Genomic DNA, 17,657 nt, shown 5'->3' with positions numbered 1-17,657 from the left:
TTTTTTACTGAGTTCTGTTATTTGGTCTGTATCAATTGATGCTTTTATTGAGAGTTCATACCATTCGGAGTGGTGGTCAGGCAACAAACTCGACGTGACTAACGAGTACGTTTAGGGCCGACTCAGAGTGGTGACTCACAGAGTGGTGGCCGAGCAAAGAATTCATTGTGACCAACGAGAACTCGGAGTTGTGGCCTAGCAAAGAACTAGTCGTGACCAACAAGAAAGTTGGCCGAATGTTACAGACTCAATTCCCACATCGGTTGTGTGAACAACTGGTGTGAAGTATATAGACTAAATGAGTTTTCTCTTCTAACAGGCTAGTCTTTTTCGGGCTGACTGTTTAGTCTGTATCAATCAATATTGATTAATAGAAAGAGTAAAGGGCAAATATGGTCCCAAACATATGACCGTTTTACGAATTTGGTCCTGAACATTATCTTTTCGATTATTCGGTCCCTCACAAATGAACTCGGACCAGGATCAGTCCTAAATCAACAGCACGTCTAAAACAGACGGTCAACGGCATTTAAGCAGGTTTTGACCAAATTAACCATTTTAATTAATTCGGAAAAATGAAGAAAAAAAAATTGTAAAAAAAACATAAAATGACCAACGACGAACACTTTCTTCTTCGTCTTTCCTCCCTCTCTTCAGCGACAAACAGGGGGTTCGGCGTCCGGCGACGACTGCAGCCCGTGAACAACTATGGAGCGTTCTTTGTACAACAGAGAGTCCGCCGAGGGTAGCGGTGGTCGCGACCTCCGATTCCGGAACGAATTTTGCAATTGCAAGAAACTTGCTTCACTCTGAATCGTGAGAATCAATTTTAAACCGAGTAAAGGGAAGCTCTACTTTGTTTGTGGGAGAAAAGATTGCCAATTTTTTAGGTGGTGCGAGCCAATCGACTCAATCAAGGACGACGACGATGTCGTGACCTCTTCACCGTCGTCGGGTGAGACCGAAACTGATCGTTTAGACTTGATTTTGCCAGCAATCGAAGAGAACAATCAGGCCATGAAGAAATTACACAGTGTCTTTATGTACGGATTATGATTTTTTGTTGTAATGCTTGTTTGTATTTTCCAGTTGAGGCAGTGGGGGTTGCAACGGGTTTTGATGCGGGGGGGGGGGGGGGGTTTGCACGGGGTTTTGAGGCGGCGGGGGGTTGAGGCGGGCCATCGTCGGAATGGGACTTCTTTGGGAAAAAGAACAAGAATTTCTATGAAGGAGTCGTCATTTTCTAGTGGTTGAGTGAGGAACTTTTGATTTTGAAAAAGTTTTATTTTGTATTTGTTTTAATATATTATGTTTCTTCCAATTTTTGTTAATCGATATTAAGAACTTAATTTGGTGTAACTAACTACAATTAGTAATTTAATTTGGTCAAATTCGAATTACAATACAATCACCGTTATTTATTAACAGCGTCGTTGATTTAAGACTGATTCTGGTCCGAGTTCATTTGTGAGGGACCAAATAATCAAAAAGATAATGTTCATGACCAAATTCGTAAAATGATCATATGTTTGGGACCTCATTTGGCTTTACTCTAAAATAAATTAAAGATACTCTTTACTTGTTATTCGCGTCCTGCATCCCATCGAAAATGACTCACTTTCTTTTTTAGTTCGTCCCAACTAAGATAACTTACTACTAAAAATAAAAATATTTTTAACTCTACTTTATCACCTTGTCGTACTTTATTTTGTTTTCAAATTTGAGCTTACTTTGTATTTAGGTTCTTTGTGAATAAGAGTGCATACACGTTGTTTTCAGAGGACTATTAAAGTCAATTTATCCGAATATTGAGTGGTTCTTATTGATAAAGTTTGGAGATGTCGAGCTAACGACATTTAACAAAAGCATTTCTCTACGCCACTTAGCCTTCACTTTTGTTATGGTGAATCCATGACCTTAGCCATTCAAATGAGCTTGGTACATCTGGATTAACAAAGAGTTGTTGGCTCATAACTGTTTTTGGTTATTGTAGTTAGGGTCAGTAGGAAGTCTTTTGATGTAGCTCGAAAGTTTATTTAGAACAGTTACTGATCATAGAGTAACACAGTAATCTGGTAATAACAGACTAAAAATAGAGAATGTCAATTTTGCCTTTTAGCATTTTATATGTTCCAATTTTATTAAAATGGCTGCCACATGACAGCTTGATAATCACACGATCTTCAGATCTAACGATTTAAAATGGTGGTATGGTGTTACAATAAAAAGAGTTGTCATATTAATACATCCCAAATTAGTTATGTTCCAATGTAAAATGAACGCATGATATGTTTCTATGCAAAGATGAACGAAAAAAAGTTTTGGTCTTACAATTTAAGTGCGTTTGTTAGCTTCGGTTTCATAAAATATACTCCTTTTGTTAATAAGAATATGTATTTTTTTATTTTTAGTCTGTCCCACAAGAGTATGTACTTTTTAATTCTCGAAACTTTTTCACTTTATTTACTTTCTTTCTATTTCTCTCTTACTCTATTAATTGTGCATTAAAACTGGTCCCAACCAAAATCGCATACTTTTATGGACAGAGGAAGTACCATTTGTCCATAATTAATAGATCCATTAAAAATTACTCTTCCCGTCCCTCTTTATGTGTCTCAATTTTCTATTTTAGTTCGTCCCTTATTAATTGTCTTTTACTACCTTTGGTAATCAACACTGCATTTTAGCAACTCAATTCAACTCACATTTTATTAAGTATGCCCCCGTCCCATGTTAATTGAGTCATTTTTTCTATTTTGGAAAGTTCCAAGATAATTGAGTCAATTCTACTTTTGGTAAAAGTAACTCCATCTTTTACTTTACTATCTCTTCATTTCTTCTACTTTATTCACCATCCATTTAACACATTATTCTTAAATTCCGTGTCGAAAAAATGCCTCAATTAACAAGAAACGGAGGAAATATAAAAATAATACTATATAAAAATTGGATCGGCATACTATTAACTTTTTCAATCCACTTTCTTTTACTCTTTTTAAAAAAAAAATTATGCCAGATCAAAGTGAAACACATACCGAAGAATGGACGGAGTAATAGTTAAAGATGTTTCGACGATATTAATAATCATTCAAAAAAGATAAACTGTACTTAGATTTTCGAAAGAATTAATTAATCAAAATATTTAATTAGATAATTAGCTTATTAATATGGTCCCAATGCAATTGAACATTAAATTTTAACAAATATGTTAATTATGGCTCAAACATTTTATTTGTGTATAAGATAAATTTTAATTTTTTACACGCAGAAGATCAAATTTAGAATATTAGTTTTTTAGAATTTAATGTGAATAATTTCGAATTTAAGATACAAAAAATGTTTAAAGTGGGCCGTGAAGAGAGGCTTGTATTAATCCAACGACAGGTCAAAAAACAAAAGCACAGGATAAGAAGAATGAGTTAGGGAGGGTTTTAGGTTTCACAGTTGTTCTTCTTGTTCATCTTCACACTTTCCCCAAATTCAGAGAAATTAGTATGGAATTAAGTGTTCCTCACCACGAGTTTTGCTCGTTTCGGAGTATCAGACACCATAAAGATAAGGTATTCGGGTGTTGCAAGTTGATATTTCCGGTGAAGAAGCAGGGGCGGTGGGTGTTAGCCGTCTCCGCCGCAGACACTTGCTGCAACATAGGCAAATTAAACGCGGAGAGAAGCAATAGCTTTGAGGAATTCGAGAACAACAACTATCTCCGGAGGCTGGTGAGAAACGGAGAGCTGGAGCAAGGGTTTAAGCATCTGGAGAAGATGGTTTCCCAGGGCGACATCCCGGACATAATCCCGTGCACGAGTTTGATCCGAGGCTTTTGCAGGGGCGGCAAGACGAAGAAGGCCACGAGGGTTTTGGACATCCTGGAGCAGTCCGGAGCCGTGCCGGATGTCATTACCTACAATGTGTTGATCAGCGGCTATTGCAAGTCGGGGGAGATTAACAGCGCTTTGAAGGTCCTCGAACGGATGAGTGTCGCCCCCGATGTCGTCACCTACAACACCATTCTCCGCAGCCTCTGCGACAGTGGCAAGCTGCAGCAAGCCATGGAGGTTCTTGATCAGCAGCTGCGCAAGGAGTGCTACCCGGACGTCATAACCTACACCATCCTCATCGAGGCCACCTGCAAGGAGAGCGGTGTCGCGAAGGCCATGAAGCTCCTGGATGAAATGAGGACCAGAGGATGCAAGCCGGATGTGGTCACCTTTAACGTGCTCATCAATGGGATTTGCAAGGAGGGGAGGCTTGAGGAGGCCATCGATTTCTTGAATAACATGCCTAGCTACGGCTGCCAGCCCAATGTCATCACGCATAACATTATTCTTCGCAGTATGTGCAGCGCGGGGAGGTGGATGGATGCTGAGAAGCTGCTTGGGGAGATGCTGAGGAAAGGGTGTGCTCCTAGCGTTGTCACGTTTAACATCTTGATTAATTTCTTGTGTAGGAAGGGGCATTTGGGGCGAGCGATTGATATGTTGGAGAAGATGCCTAAATATGGGTGTGTTCCTAATTCGTTGAGCTATAATCCGTTGCTACATGGATTCTGTAAGGAGAAGAAGATGGAGAGGGCGATTGAGTATCTAGAGATAATGGTTTCCCGTGGATGTTACCCGGATATTGTCACATACAATACTCTGCTGACTGCTCTGTGCAAGGATGGGAAGGTTGATGTTGCAGTGGAGATACTTAATCAGCTGAGTAGTAAAGGCTGCTCGCCCGTTCTGATCACGTACAACACTGTGATAGACGGGCTTGCCAAAATGGGGAAGACTGAGCGCGCAATGCAGTTGTTGTGTGAGATGAGGGAGAGAGGTCTGAAACCGGATATAATCACCTACTCTTCGCTTGTGGGAGGGCTAAGCAGAGAAGGGGAGGTTGAGAAAGCAATTAGCTTTTTTAAAGAATTGCAAGGTTTGGGTATCAGACCAAATGCAGTCACCTACAACTCCATCATGCTCGGCCTTTGCAAGGCACGACAAACAGATCGTGCAATTGACTTCCTGGTGCATATGGTTTCAAAGGGCTGCAAGCCTACTGAATCTACTTACACAATTTTGATCGAAGGTATAGCGTATCAAGGTCTCACTAACGAGGCTTTGGAGTTGCTGAACGAGCTTTCCTCAAGAGGGGCTATCAAGAAAACTTCTGCTCAGCAGGTGGTGGTCAACTTCTAGCCTAAATCGATGCTATTTTGTGTCTTGAAGTTGTATATCTTATGAAATAGTGGTGATAAAAAGGCTCGAGCGGTTTTGAAGTTGATTACATTCTTTGATTATTTGTTGCTCAAGCTCAACTCCGTTTGTGCTATCCATTGATAAAATTGGTTTCATGAAGGGATGTTGTGGAACGTGCCTGAAATGCTAATGTATCTCAATGGGTTAAAAATGCCAAAAGGGTTAAAAAAACAAGGTCAAAATCCAAATCTTTAGGAGAAGTTACCGTCAAAGCCAAACTCAGCAGCGATAATTATCCTCTATGGTCCAATCTCATGGATAGAGCAATTGAGGGAAATGAGTTGACATCTCACATTTTTTGGAGTTTCAGCAAACCCTCAATTACTGTTAGATCTCAGTGCCAATATGTGTTTCTGATGAATTAGCTGGGTTTTTTTATGTATGGACAATTCCATGAAACATAAACCATTTTATTCTTGAACAGGAAAGAAAGAAAGCATAAAAAACGATCCTTTCTTAGCAGCAGATTTTCTCGGACCATATGCGGCCGGCAGCCTATAGTTCGACGATGGCAGCTCCGCTCGATGGCTTAGATGCAAAAATGTAGAGGCCAAGATCGGTCTTCTTAATCACCCCTTTATCAATTCTTGACTGGAAATATTGTTCCTGCAACACACAACTCGACATTGATATTCAATATTTCACATTTTAATGGCAATTGAATGGGACATCAACAACACTAACCTTCAAGTTGAGGATAAACTGTGGGACGATATTCTCCTTAACCAGAGCAACGGCACAGCCTCCCCATCCAGCTCCGGTCAGCCTCGCCCCGAGGGCACCATTGTCACGGCTAATCTTGACGAGCTCTTCCAATTCGGGGCAGCTATTTTACAGATGGTCATGTGACAGAAAATCAACAAACCAAATGACTAAAATGATCTTCATTCTTTTGGTTTCATAAGAAGTTGTAGAGTCATACCTGCACTCATACAAGACACTGCAACTGTAGTGGCTGTCGTTCATAAGGTCTCCGAGTTTCTTAAGCATGTCTTCCTCACTGCAAGAGAAACTTAAAAGTTTTAATTGTTTAATGTACAATAACTATACATATATATGACATAACAATCTATCCAGACAAGTCACCTTAAGTTTGATGACACGGTATCTTTGAAAGCATACACACGTTTAGCCTCTGAGTACACGTGAGCAGCTCGCTGATAATTATTTTAAGAAGATATTTAAAGGTCACAAAATAGCATTTTATTCTGTAAGATCAATAGATAATATATGAAAGTCAATTAATATTTTGCATTAAATGAAGAACCAGAAAATGCAAAGTCACCTGGTGTAACTTGAAGTGTTTGGCAGCTCTCAGCACATCCAACGAAGAAGGAGAAGTGGCAAAAACATCTACCAGCTTTTCACTGATGATTTCCTCAATATCTTCGGCGCTGTATGGTTCTTCCTTCAAGTATTCCTGTAGATGTGGCCGGTGTGCTTACAGAACATATATATGCACATTTTAACTTATTCCCAACATCAGTAATAAGTATAACTAGTAATCTGTAGAACACATGTACAAACACAGTTCTAGTTCAAGAGAATATATATGGGTACCTTGACAGCAAGAACTGGATCAGACGATCCATGTGTACCAGCAAAAGATACACACAATCCTTCAACATCTGAAAGTGTCTTCACTTTGGAAACTGCTTCTTCTGCTTTCATGCCGAGCTTTATGCCTAGCACTATCTGTATAGCCCGAACAAAGAGAAAAGACTGTGAGGCTCAAATAAACATAATGCATATAAGAGGGGGCAGAAACAAATGTATGAAAAACTCACAGAAGCCAAACGACATTCAACAACTCTGTTGTTGTAATTAGTTGCGGCAGTAACTGCTTTCTGAGACTCAGCTAGTGAATGTGCTATGACAAAAGTCCCACCCGCAGGGAGTTGCACCTCAGTAGCTCGAATAGGGTTGAAGTCAATGAGTGCTGCAAATCCAGATTGAGCCATCACAGATATGGCCTGTCAAAGGAATGAATTAAGGTGATGGACTAGACTTCATATAAAAGTAATAAAAGGTATTTTGGCATTTCAAGTGTAAGAAATAAAAATGATCAAATTCATTAGCGTTCCCACACACATATAATGATTTAGCTGAGAAATATGGTAGATTGATTACCTGGTCCATTCCACCAGATTGTGTTCCTATGTGTCTTTCACATTCGCATGTAAGTTGAGCAAGTTCTTTCTGGAATGGGAAATTCGAAAAACGAAGGAGTTACAGATAAAGTGAAAAGACAAGGATTTCCTTTGTGGAATCAATTATCTGTATCAAAGAGTGATTTGGAATGCTAACTGGATAGGCTGCTAATGTAAATACTACGAAGTATAAAATAATATTTATCTGAATTTACAAATGCTGCATTTATATGCACACACCTTAGGCAAGCTTGCTCCTAATACTGCCATTATGCCAATAGTAGACGAGCAAACAAAAGCAGCAGAGCTCGATAAACCAGAACCTACATGAAAGTAAAACACAACTCAGCGGTTAAGCAATAGCGTGAATAAGTCCCTCACTTATCCAGTGAAATACAAATGTCAATAGACTGGACAAATATACCTGTTGGAACAATTCCATCAACAACAACCTCAAGACCAACTGCTTCACCGACATCTATGCCCTTTGCTTTGGCATACTCATAGAAACCTTTGTACCTAAAATGGAACAGAAAATAACTGAGATGTCAAACATTCAAAGTGAATCATCAAAATCTCCTGAAACTTCCCTAACATCATATATATTATACCAAGCATGATTGAATTATTAAAATCAACTCAAAAGAAAAGGCAAGTGATAAAAGACACCATACCCACAAATAAAATAGTGACCCCATCTGTGATTCTTCAAATCAATTTCCTGAAAAGAAAATTAAACTCTCCTTAACAAGCTACATAGATCATGAGAGTGAAAACGGAATGCATCAGTTAGTCTGAAAGAGCAGATATTCTTCTTTTGATATCCAATGTGGCAGATTACAAAATTAGTCCAGTCATAGTTTTAAATAGTACTGTTCAACTAACTTGTAAGCCATCATTCATATGAAGAAAACAAACAACCATTAAACAATCTCTCATTTGAAAACAATTAAAATGCCTGCACTTACTCCCAGTTAAAGTTCACTGATAATGTACATGAACAACAATAAAGCGTATAATCAAATACTAGTTAAAGTTTGTTTTTGTTTTCCACCAAAAACAATAAAGTGATACCTGATGAGGATCAGCAGGGTAAGTGCAGAGAGAATACTTGTGACTGTTGACATTAGCAATCTTCAGCACCTTGTCTCCCTCCACTTTCCGAATTGCTACAATAGTGTCTTGCCTGATCGCCATAGGCAACACAGAGTAACCTTCATAGTCTATGTGCTCCCCAATCAAATTCACCCTTCCTGCACACAAAAATTCAGATATCCAACAAAACAACAACTTTGATAAGTAGAGCAAACAATACCAGGAGATCGGGCATAGATATCAGGGACTTGGCCGAAAATCTCCACGAATTTGGATTTCAATGTGTTGAATCGGAGCTCCGCTTCTTCGAGCTGCGACCCGGTTCCGTAAACGGGCTCAAGAGACTTGTAAACGGGCACCGGAAGGTCATCGTGTCTCGCCATTCAAAAAAAAAAAAAACTTTTGTTTCTCCGCTTTACTTCTTAGTGAGTAGACTAGAGAGGTGATGAATTCAGTGAAATTTGGAATTTTGTGGAGTGTGGACGACAAATCAAAATCCTTCTCAATTTTTAAAAAAAGTTTGATCAACTTTTAGTAGTTGGATTCAGGGTCCAAGAAATATTCTGGTTGATGTCAAGTTGTTGACTTTGAGCATATCCATTAAATATTGTGGTTTGTTAGATTATCCACTCAAATTTCATTGTGGGGTCATTTTATCAATTTATATTTGAAATCTTTTAAATCATATAAACAATACTTAGCGAGTGACTTAAATCCGATTTCAATGTTAGGTCCATTTATCTTTTTTAATAGAGACGAAGGGGTGCGTTACGGTGATACCACTCTTAAAGTGACAATGTGATAATAAGAACTCCCTCCGTCCTTTAAAATTTATCATTATTTGATCTGACACGAGTTTTAAGAAATGTAATAGAAAATGAGTTGAAAAAGTTAGTAGTATGTGGGTCCTATTTTTATATATTAGTTTTAAAATAAAATGCGAGTGAGAATAAGTTATTGGAATGTGGGGTCCATTATAAAAAATGATAAAAGTGAAAGGTGACAAATTTTTAGAGACGGATAGAAAAGGAAATAGGTGACAAATTTTCAGGGACAAAGAGAGTAACATACAATATGAAATACATATGCAAGCAATATGTGATACACACGCAAGTAATCTGGCATATGGTTCAAAGCAGTATGAGATACAAAATCAAAGCACTATGGTGACGCCATAGTCAAAATGACAATCTAGGCAAGTATTATGTGATACATAGGCAAGCAACTTTGCGTATGGTTTCAAGCAATCTGCGATACGAAATCAACGATAATCAAGCAATCTACGATACATGGGCAAACAAGTCTGCCACGTGGCTGACTAATAAGGTTGAATCTGTTCCTAAATCTAACGGTTGTCCTTGGTGGTACAGTGTCATCTTAAATGGTGTTGCCATTTTAACACAAACCTAGAGAAATATTTTTTCCCCATCGCAATTTTAAAAATAATACTCCCTCCGTCCCGCTTTAGGAGTCCCGGTTGATCAATTTTGGGCGTCCCGTTTTAGGAGTTCCGGTTGAGATAAATTAATATAAAATGCCTACAAAGTGGTAAAAGTGGGTCCCAACATTCACTACAACTAATTAAAAAGTGTTAAAAGTGGGTCACAACATCCACTACAACATTTATTTATTGGACACTCAATTAAAAGTGGGTCCCAACATCCACTACAATATTTATTTATTACACACACAAACACTTTTTTCTTAAAACATGTGCTCAACTCAACCGGGACTCCTAAAACGGGACGGAGGGAGTACATTGCTGAACCAACTTACCAAATGGGCCGAGGCTGGACCTAGTCTGATAAAAAAAATCTCATTCATCCACAACCCGCCTCATTCGTGAGCCAGGGCTGATCATGGCCTCAACTAACTGTGCCTAGACTGGGCCAAGTCGGCCCGACCCCCTTGATAACTACTCTAGAATGAACTTTCACATGAGAAATAATAAAACGACAACCATTCATCTTAATTACTCCCTACGTCCACAAAAAATAGATAAGTTTTACTATTTTGGATCGTCCACTAAAATTAGACTAATTCTAAAAATGAGAAAAGTTTTAAACCAACACTAATTATACACATCATTCGAAATGTGGACTCTACAATACAGTAACACTACTTCCACTATATTTTTTCCCTCTCTCTCTTACTCTACCAATTATGCATACTATATTTTTCCTCCTTCTCTCTTACTCTACCAATTATGCATTAAAACTCACATTATTCGTAACTTTGTCTATTTTTTTTGGATGGAGAGAAGTACGTCGTAAGATATGTAAAACCAAGGTTCAGAAACAAAGGAAAAAACGCTTATATTTGAGTAGCTATATTATATCAAGGCATATATACATATAAGGGTGTGATTGGTTGTGTGATAGTGTTTTCATAGGTTTACATTTTTGGTAGTTTTTCATAAGTTTGGAGATAGTACTATTCATATATTCCAGTGTTTGGTAGCATTTTTGAGAATTCAAAAATTGTATACACCTATGTTTGGTAGCTAATATGAGATATATTCCCACGTGATGATAATTGTTGTGCTGACAATAATACCCTTACTTTTGGGACATGAAATTACCATCCACTCTTCTTCATTCTTCCTGCCAAAAAATTGGCGGCTAAGTTCCGTTGAGTTTGGCGCCATCATCCACTCATGCATCCTCTATATAATCATGTGACTGGAATCCCACAACTCACTCCAAATCTATATCTACTTCTTCGCAATCGGATTTAGGTAAGATGTCCGGAAACGGCAAGGGAAAACGCATATACGAGGGCAACCCATCGGGTATCGGTTTTTCTTTGCCCTCATCGCAATCTCTACTCTTGCTTCGTTCATATGCCTTGAGTCCATGTATTAAAGAGTTGTTTTGTAGGTGTTGCAAAAGGTGGAAATCTGGAAAAGGTTAAGGGCGACCGAACACGACGTAGTTGGACCAAACGCGAGGAGGAGGTCCTTGTTATCGCGCTGCACGATCTTGTGGCTGGCGGGTGGAAAGCTGATAATGGTTTTCGGCCCGGCTACGCCACAAGGGTGTATCAGGTCATGAGACGTGAGATCCCAGACACTCAGCTGAAGGTGTCTCCGCACATCAATTCAAAAATCGGTACATGGAAGCGCGAATATGGAATTCTGTCCAACATCCTTGATCGCAGCGGTGTCGGCTTCAACTCTAACAACGACTTCAAGATTGAGTGCAACGACGAGCAGTGGGCCCAGATTGTTAAGGTGTGTAATACCATATTCGCTATACATATATATTTTTGAGTTCAAGTGTATTTGTTTGTTGTATAAACTTTGAAACGAGGGTTTTTCCCATATTTTAGGCGGACATCAACGCGAAGACTATGCGCAACAAGTCGTGGCCATATTTGGAGGATTGGAAGTCTATCTTCGGGAAGGATAGGGGTAATGGTGTGCGTGCTGAGGATGTGAGCCATGCTGATGACATACTCCATGAGAATGATGTATCTGTTGTAGAGGAGCCACAACCTAATATGACTCCATACACCCTAAATGAGTTCTTCACAGATGAACAAATCGAGGAAGCACTCAACTTTGAGACTACTACGGAGGTGTTGTTGGGTGACGGTGACGAGCCACAGAACGTGAAGACGCCCTCCGCTGTCAAGAAGAAAGGCCGCAAAAGGAAGGCAGAGGAGGTGTTGGAGTCGATGTTAGATGTGATGACCAAGATACACGATGATACTAGCGATCGTCTTCAGACGTTATCGTCCCGCATCGGCTACGACTTTGATTTGAGCGCAAAACGAGTTGAGATCAGCAAAATGCTTGATGAGATCCCTCTTCTCCCAAAGAAGCACAGATTCCTTGCGTTGGACATCCTTGTGAAGGAGCCCGAACGCTTGGATCTGTTCACCGGGTTCTCCTTGACGGACAAGCATGACTACATCCTCCATATCTTGGAGGAGAAGCATGGGATATGAAGATTGAGGCATAGGTGTGTGTGTAAGACCCCCTGTTTTTTGCATGCTCGTTGGGGTAATATATTATGTGTGGTGCAAGTTTGTGAAGCAACCAATTTTCAAATATGGTTGATGAAGTAGTAGGTGTCATGGCATCTTATTATCTGTGTTGGTACGCATCTATTTTGTAGGGTATTATGCATTGACTTTTGAAGATTATTCCATTTGTCATCGGTGGTTGTATTCAATGGGGGGAACTAAATGCTTTTTGTAGCCCATATTTTAAGCTTCTGATACTGTGTTTTGATTGTGACAATGCTTCCTCATTTATATCCAAATATAGGTAGATATGCATCATAAATGTCCAACCATATTTGGGCAAGAAATCCTCACATGGATTCGCATTTAAATTCAGGGGATAATCGTTCCACTGAAGCTAAGCAATTTATACAGCAATTAACTTCATTATGAGTGGCTGGTTATACATCAAATCGATCAAGATCCCCAAATCCCACTCTGCCATGAATTAAATTACATGAGGTGATTGCTAAAATTGTAATTTGCATACATGTATATACAAGCAATGTTGATGCTTGGTAGTTGCCACCATCACTTATATCTCTTACTCTCTCAACACTTAGTTTGATAGTGACTAAAACCAAACTAATTAAGGAACCCAACTACCTCATACTCTTCATTGAATGAAATTTGATGGTGGTGTATTATTTAAAGGATTGTTCATGAGGAGCAACACTCACCCGTTCTAAAAAACACCAACCTTTTAAGTTAGAAAAAAACTTTCTGCTAAAGGCTTCCACAATGGCCGGCCAAGGACCTTTTCCCCAAATGAAGTTAGTTTGTTGTACTTATGTGTTTCTATTTTTAGTACATTTTAAAAGTCCATGCATCCTGTTTTGAGGTGGGTATTTCATGCAATTTTTTACACTGATATTGCAGTGGCTTGTATGGTGTGATGCCACCTCCACCACCGTTTGTGTTGGCGTACAACCCATCTCTGCACCGTTCGCGTGTGGTTAGCACTTTCTAATTTGGTTTTCCCCCTGTAAAATCAAAATAATATCTCCTTTAACTTGTTGTTTTTTGTTTCACACAGCCGTTACCGCCGACTTGGGTATCTGTGTATGGGGTCATCCTCCCCATATTCTGCAGGATGTGCCTCCCCAACCAAGCCCAATGGTTTGTTGATCTTTGCCTCGACGGATCAGTTTGGTGCTTCGGACGGGGGTGGGATTTTTTCGCTATACATGCTGGGTTTGAACTTGGCGATCTACTGATGTTCGCATATCAGTGTGACGGCTTGTTCATTGTGAGCCGACTGGATGTCCCACCTCCATTTCCGTTTTTAGACGAACATGGTAATGTATCGAGTAGTTTGTGTTGACATATATCATAACCCACACCCTAACTTTTTGACCACACTATTAACTCGGTCCCTATTTTGTTGATTGTAGTCGTTGCGCTGGAAGAAGTGCCAAGGATTGAGGCTCTACCGGACTTTGAAAACCTCTTCAATGAGTTGGAAGGTGTCGTCGCCGCCATAGGGCTTTAGGAGGTGCCTCAAGCTAATGGTGACATGGTGGTGCCTCACGCTAATGGTGACATGGAGGTGCCTCAAGGTAATGTGGTTGAGGATGTGCAACAAGCTAATGGAGATTGAGGGTGAGAGGACTTGTGTAGTATGTTAATGGTGCATGTGAACCTAATGGCCCGTTTGGGTGTGTAATGTTTGTGTGAATGGTTTAGTGGTACTATGTGTAGTAAGGTTTTAGTGGAAGTAAGTTGTGGCAGTGTGTAATGTTTGTGTGAATGGTGTAGTGGTTCTATGTGTATTAAGCTTTTAGTGGAAGTAAGTTGTGGCAATAGGACTTAAGTGGAAGTATGCCTTTTGGTAATGATATATGTATTTTATTACTCCCTCCTTGGTCTACTTCTTCTTCTTCGTCCAATGAGCTTTTATGGCAACAAATTTGAGTTCAAGATTCTAAATTTCTGTAAATTGCATCATATTTGAGTCCAAGATTCTTCATTTGTAGGACTTGCAGCAAAATTTAGTTCAACATTCTCAATCTCTGTAAACTGCATCATACTTGAGTCCAAGATTCTTCATTTCTAGGAGTTGCAGCAAATTTGAGTTCAAGATTCTAAATTTCTGTAAATTGCATCATATTTGAGTCCAAGATTCTTCATTTCTAGGACTTGCAGCAAATTTGACATCCAAAAGGAGATGGAAAGGCGTTGGAGATGCTCTCCTATGGCTATATTTGAGTTGAGGGCCTTTTTTTATTATTTAATGTTGGAATTTTATTTGGTTTCTTGAATGATGAGGTGATTCATTAGTTTTTATAGTTTGTCAATATTTTGTTATTATAGATTCTTTATCTTATCACAATAATTGGATCGAAGATGATTGTACTTGTTAAAATATGACACACCCATTGTTTCTATCTTTTCATAATTTTATTTCTTTTAGGCTATTTTTCTATATTTTTTAAAATATTATATATTTTAAATAGTATTTGCACAAACCCATATCAACAAATCAGCGAGAAGGTTATAATGATTACAACAAAGACATTCCCTTCAAAATCAATTAAACAAAGGCATTCCCTTCAAAATCAAGTCTTCAAAAAGCTGATGATTTCAGACTGTCAAGCATCAAGTCGATAATAATACATACTCCCAACAGAATTCGAAATAGGTAGACATTGTTCAGTGATAAAATTGCATAATACATATAACTTCAACCTCACGTTGATATCCTTATTGATTCTGCCACATGTAGTCGGCAAGGTCTTGACGCATTTGGTTCCACCCCGGCGTTGATTCGACTGTGTCAACATACTCGACATCATTTTGGTCATCACCGTCAGCCCGCTGTCCCCCATCACCTTCAAGTGCGGCGTCGTCCAATTCTTGCTCCACTGGATCTGCTTGCATCTCTCCTCTAATGTAATTGTGCAATAGGAAACAAGTCATAATGAGTCGGGTTTGGGTCTCAATAGGATAGAAGCTTGCGCTACGTAGGATACCCCACCGCATCTTCAACACAGCAAATGCACGCTCTATTATGTTCCGAGCCATTGTATGGCGCATGTTGAATAGTTCTCTTGGACTGGTCGGCCTTTGATTTTGGGGGCCCCACTCTTTCAGATGGTACCGAACTCCTTTGAAAGGCGTTAGGAAGCCTTCGCTGTTCGCATATCCGTTGTCACACAAGTAATACGTTCCTGCCATATCCAAATAATGAATGAAACAACATAACCAAATTTTGGAACATATAGCTTGGTTGTGCTTACCTCTTCGGACTTTGAGACCGTTGGGCCGAGTCACAGCGTCGCGAAGAACCCTCGAGTCAGCAACAGACCCCTCCCATCCAGGTAGAATGTACACGAACCTTAGGAATCGGTCACAAACTGCTAGTGTATTTGTTGCAATCTGGCCTTTGCGCGACCGGTAGCGAGGTGTATCAGCGATGCTAACACGTACGTTTATGTACGTCCCATCTAGTGCACCAAGGCACCCCTGTAGTGGAAATTCAATCAATAAATTGATCCACGCAACGCAACATAGTTAATTCAATATATACCGTTCACCTTAAACCATTTCCATCGTGGGTCCTCACATGTATCGTCAACCGGTGTGGGCTGAACGAATAGGATACTGTGAAGATGGATAACTGCTCGCATCACCTTGTGCACATAATGGCTGACGGTATGCCCGGATCTAATGAAATTGAATCCAACAATTCGAGTTTTGTTATGGTGGGCTAGAGTACTTAGAAACATTGCAACCTGCTCCTCCACTCAGACGTATCTTTGATTAACCAAACCGCACCTGTCGCGTAGAATCCGACATAAACGCCCAAATGCATTGCGATCCATTCGGAGGTTGCTGATGCAGTCTCTATCAGTTAGACCAAACAGTCTATCCATGTGTCTAACTTGAGCAGGAAGCTTTGATGACATGCTGTATGTGATAGCTGCAAGTTCATCATTTCCAATATTCGACGAGGTAATAATTGTCCGGACCATGTTCAAAATTGTGACCAGGTCTTGTTGCTGTGTCCTCACAATGTCCTCAATCATGATTACAACTGTCTCCGCCTCCTTCATCTTCCGTTGTCTTTCGTTAACCATCCTACACAAAGTGGGAAAATAATCACAGCAAAGAGTTCTCAAAATAAACCCATAAAATCACGAAGAAATCTCAAAAATGACAGACACAATTCTACAACTTTACAATCTGAGCAATTCTTGCAAAAATCTAATAACACACAACAAAATTCCATTATAATCACTACTTCAAGGATGCAGAAGAAAATTCAAGGTATTGAATTTGGGGAAAAATTTCGCATGCAAGGATGCAGAAGAAACTGTCGCGAAAAGTTGAAATCGCGACCGACAATCACCAACAGACTCACAAGCAAAAGTGTACAATATTACAATTTGACCAATTTTTGCAAAAATAACAGAAAAAACCCACAAAATTCTATTATAAACACTACTTCAAACATACACCCTCATTATCATAATTCAAATCGAAGCACATGACCGCCGACAAGGCTAATGACACAAAAAATTCCAAATCTGAAGTTGGGGGAAACTTTCGAACTCAAACATACCTGACTCGAAAAGTTGAAATCGCTGCCTGCAATGCGTCTTCTTCGTGTCGCGGAGATGCTTGAAGATGTGGGGTTGCAGTTGGAGAAGTAGGGTGTTGCAGTTGGAGAGGTTTGAGGGCAAATTTGGGAGAAAACGTCAATTAGGGATTTCTGAGGAAGAGAGATAACTTTATACCACCAAATTCTGCCGACAAGAATTTGCCATAAACACCGATAGTTATCTCCACTTCTATGAAACCCGGAAATTTTATACCGGGTCACCCGTTAGTTTTCATAGCTACCAAATATAGGAAAAGGACCTCAAACAGTAACCTTTTCCCACTTTCTCGCCCTTTTGATGCCTTTTTCATAGGTACCATTCAAGCCCTTAGTATAAAAAAACACACAAGAAGGTTACCTTGTGCTGTGCATGATCAAAACATACAATTTTGTATCAACTGAATATTTTGTTCGCAAATTAAATATAAACTGTAATAAATTGTACTCCCTCTGTCCCATAAAAGATGTCACACTTGTGGGACGACACGAGATTTTAGGAGGTTTTGTTTTGTGTGTTAAATGGAGAGATAAAATATAATTTTTATATTCATGTGAGAGATA

At 39.4% G+C, this 17,657-nt stretch overlaps 4 protein-coding genes across 4 annotated transcripts; 2 read left to right on the top strand and 2 right to left on the bottom strand.

Annotated features, from left to right (window-relative positions):
* The first annotated feature begins 3,372 nt into the window (after positions 1-3,372).
* LOC125200843 (uncharacterized) lies at positions 3,373-5,265 on the top strand. The gene has a single exon (XM_048098642.2). It carries the CDS (start codon positions 3,495-3,497, stop codon positions 5,178-5,180), a length of 1,686 nt encoding a protein of 561 aa, XP_047954599.1. The 5' UTR covers positions 3,373-3,494; the 3' UTR covers positions 5,181-5,265.
* Positions 5,266-5,402: 137 nt separating this feature from the next.
* Positions 5,403-9,030, bottom strand: LOC125200845 (galactokinase-like). The gene is made up of 13 exons (XM_048098643.2): positions 8,706-9,030; positions 8,465-8,643; positions 8,065-8,111; positions 7,815-7,909; positions 7,631-7,713; positions 7,371-7,439; positions 7,028-7,213; positions 6,801-6,935; positions 6,526-6,660; positions 6,327-6,397; positions 6,163-6,240; positions 5,925-6,066; positions 5,403-5,846 (listed from the first exon to the last, which is right to left on the bottom strand). The coding sequence occupies exons 1-13, from the start codon at positions 8,866-8,868 to the stop codon at positions 5,736-5,738; spliced, it is 1,494 nt and encodes a 497-aa protein (XP_047954600.1). The 5' UTR covers positions 8,869-9,030; the 3' UTR covers positions 5,403-5,735.
* A 2,165-nt stretch (positions 9,031-11,195) lies between these two features.
* LOC148931546 (uncharacterized) lies at positions 11,196-12,593 on the top strand. The gene is made up of 3 exons (XM_089063593.1): positions 11,196-11,276; positions 11,365-11,717; positions 11,816-12,593. Exons 1-3 carry the CDS (start codon positions 11,228-11,230, stop codon positions 12,434-12,436), a joined length of 1,023 nt encoding a protein of 340 aa, XP_088919719.1. The 5' UTR covers positions 11,196-11,227; the 3' UTR covers positions 12,437-12,593.
* Positions 12,594-15,026: 2,433 nt separating this feature from the next.
* LOC125202471 (uncharacterized) lies at positions 15,027-17,339 on the bottom strand. Its single transcript, XM_089063598.1, has 4 exons — positions 16,271-17,339; positions 16,030-16,159; positions 15,733-15,958; positions 15,027-15,663 (listed from the first exon to the last, which is right to left on the bottom strand). Exons 1-4 carry the CDS (start codon positions 16,570-16,572, stop codon positions 15,197-15,199), a joined length of 1,125 nt encoding a protein of 374 aa, XP_088919724.1. The 5' UTR covers positions 16,573-17,339; the 3' UTR covers positions 15,027-15,196.
* Between the last annotated feature and the right edge of the window lie 318 nt (positions 17,340-17,657).

This window comes from Salvia hispanica, chromosome 2 (assembly GCF_029641045.1).
Source record: "Salvia hispanica isolate PSC_SH4W2 chromosome 2, Shi_PSC_v1, whole genome shotgun sequence".
In the NCBI taxonomy this organism is placed as follows: Eukaryota; Viridiplantae; Streptophyta; class Magnoliopsida; order Lamiales; family Lamiaceae; genus Salvia; species Salvia hispanica.
The sequence above is the reverse complement of the archived record's forward strand: the minus strand, read 5'-3'. Positions and strand labels throughout refer to the sequence as shown.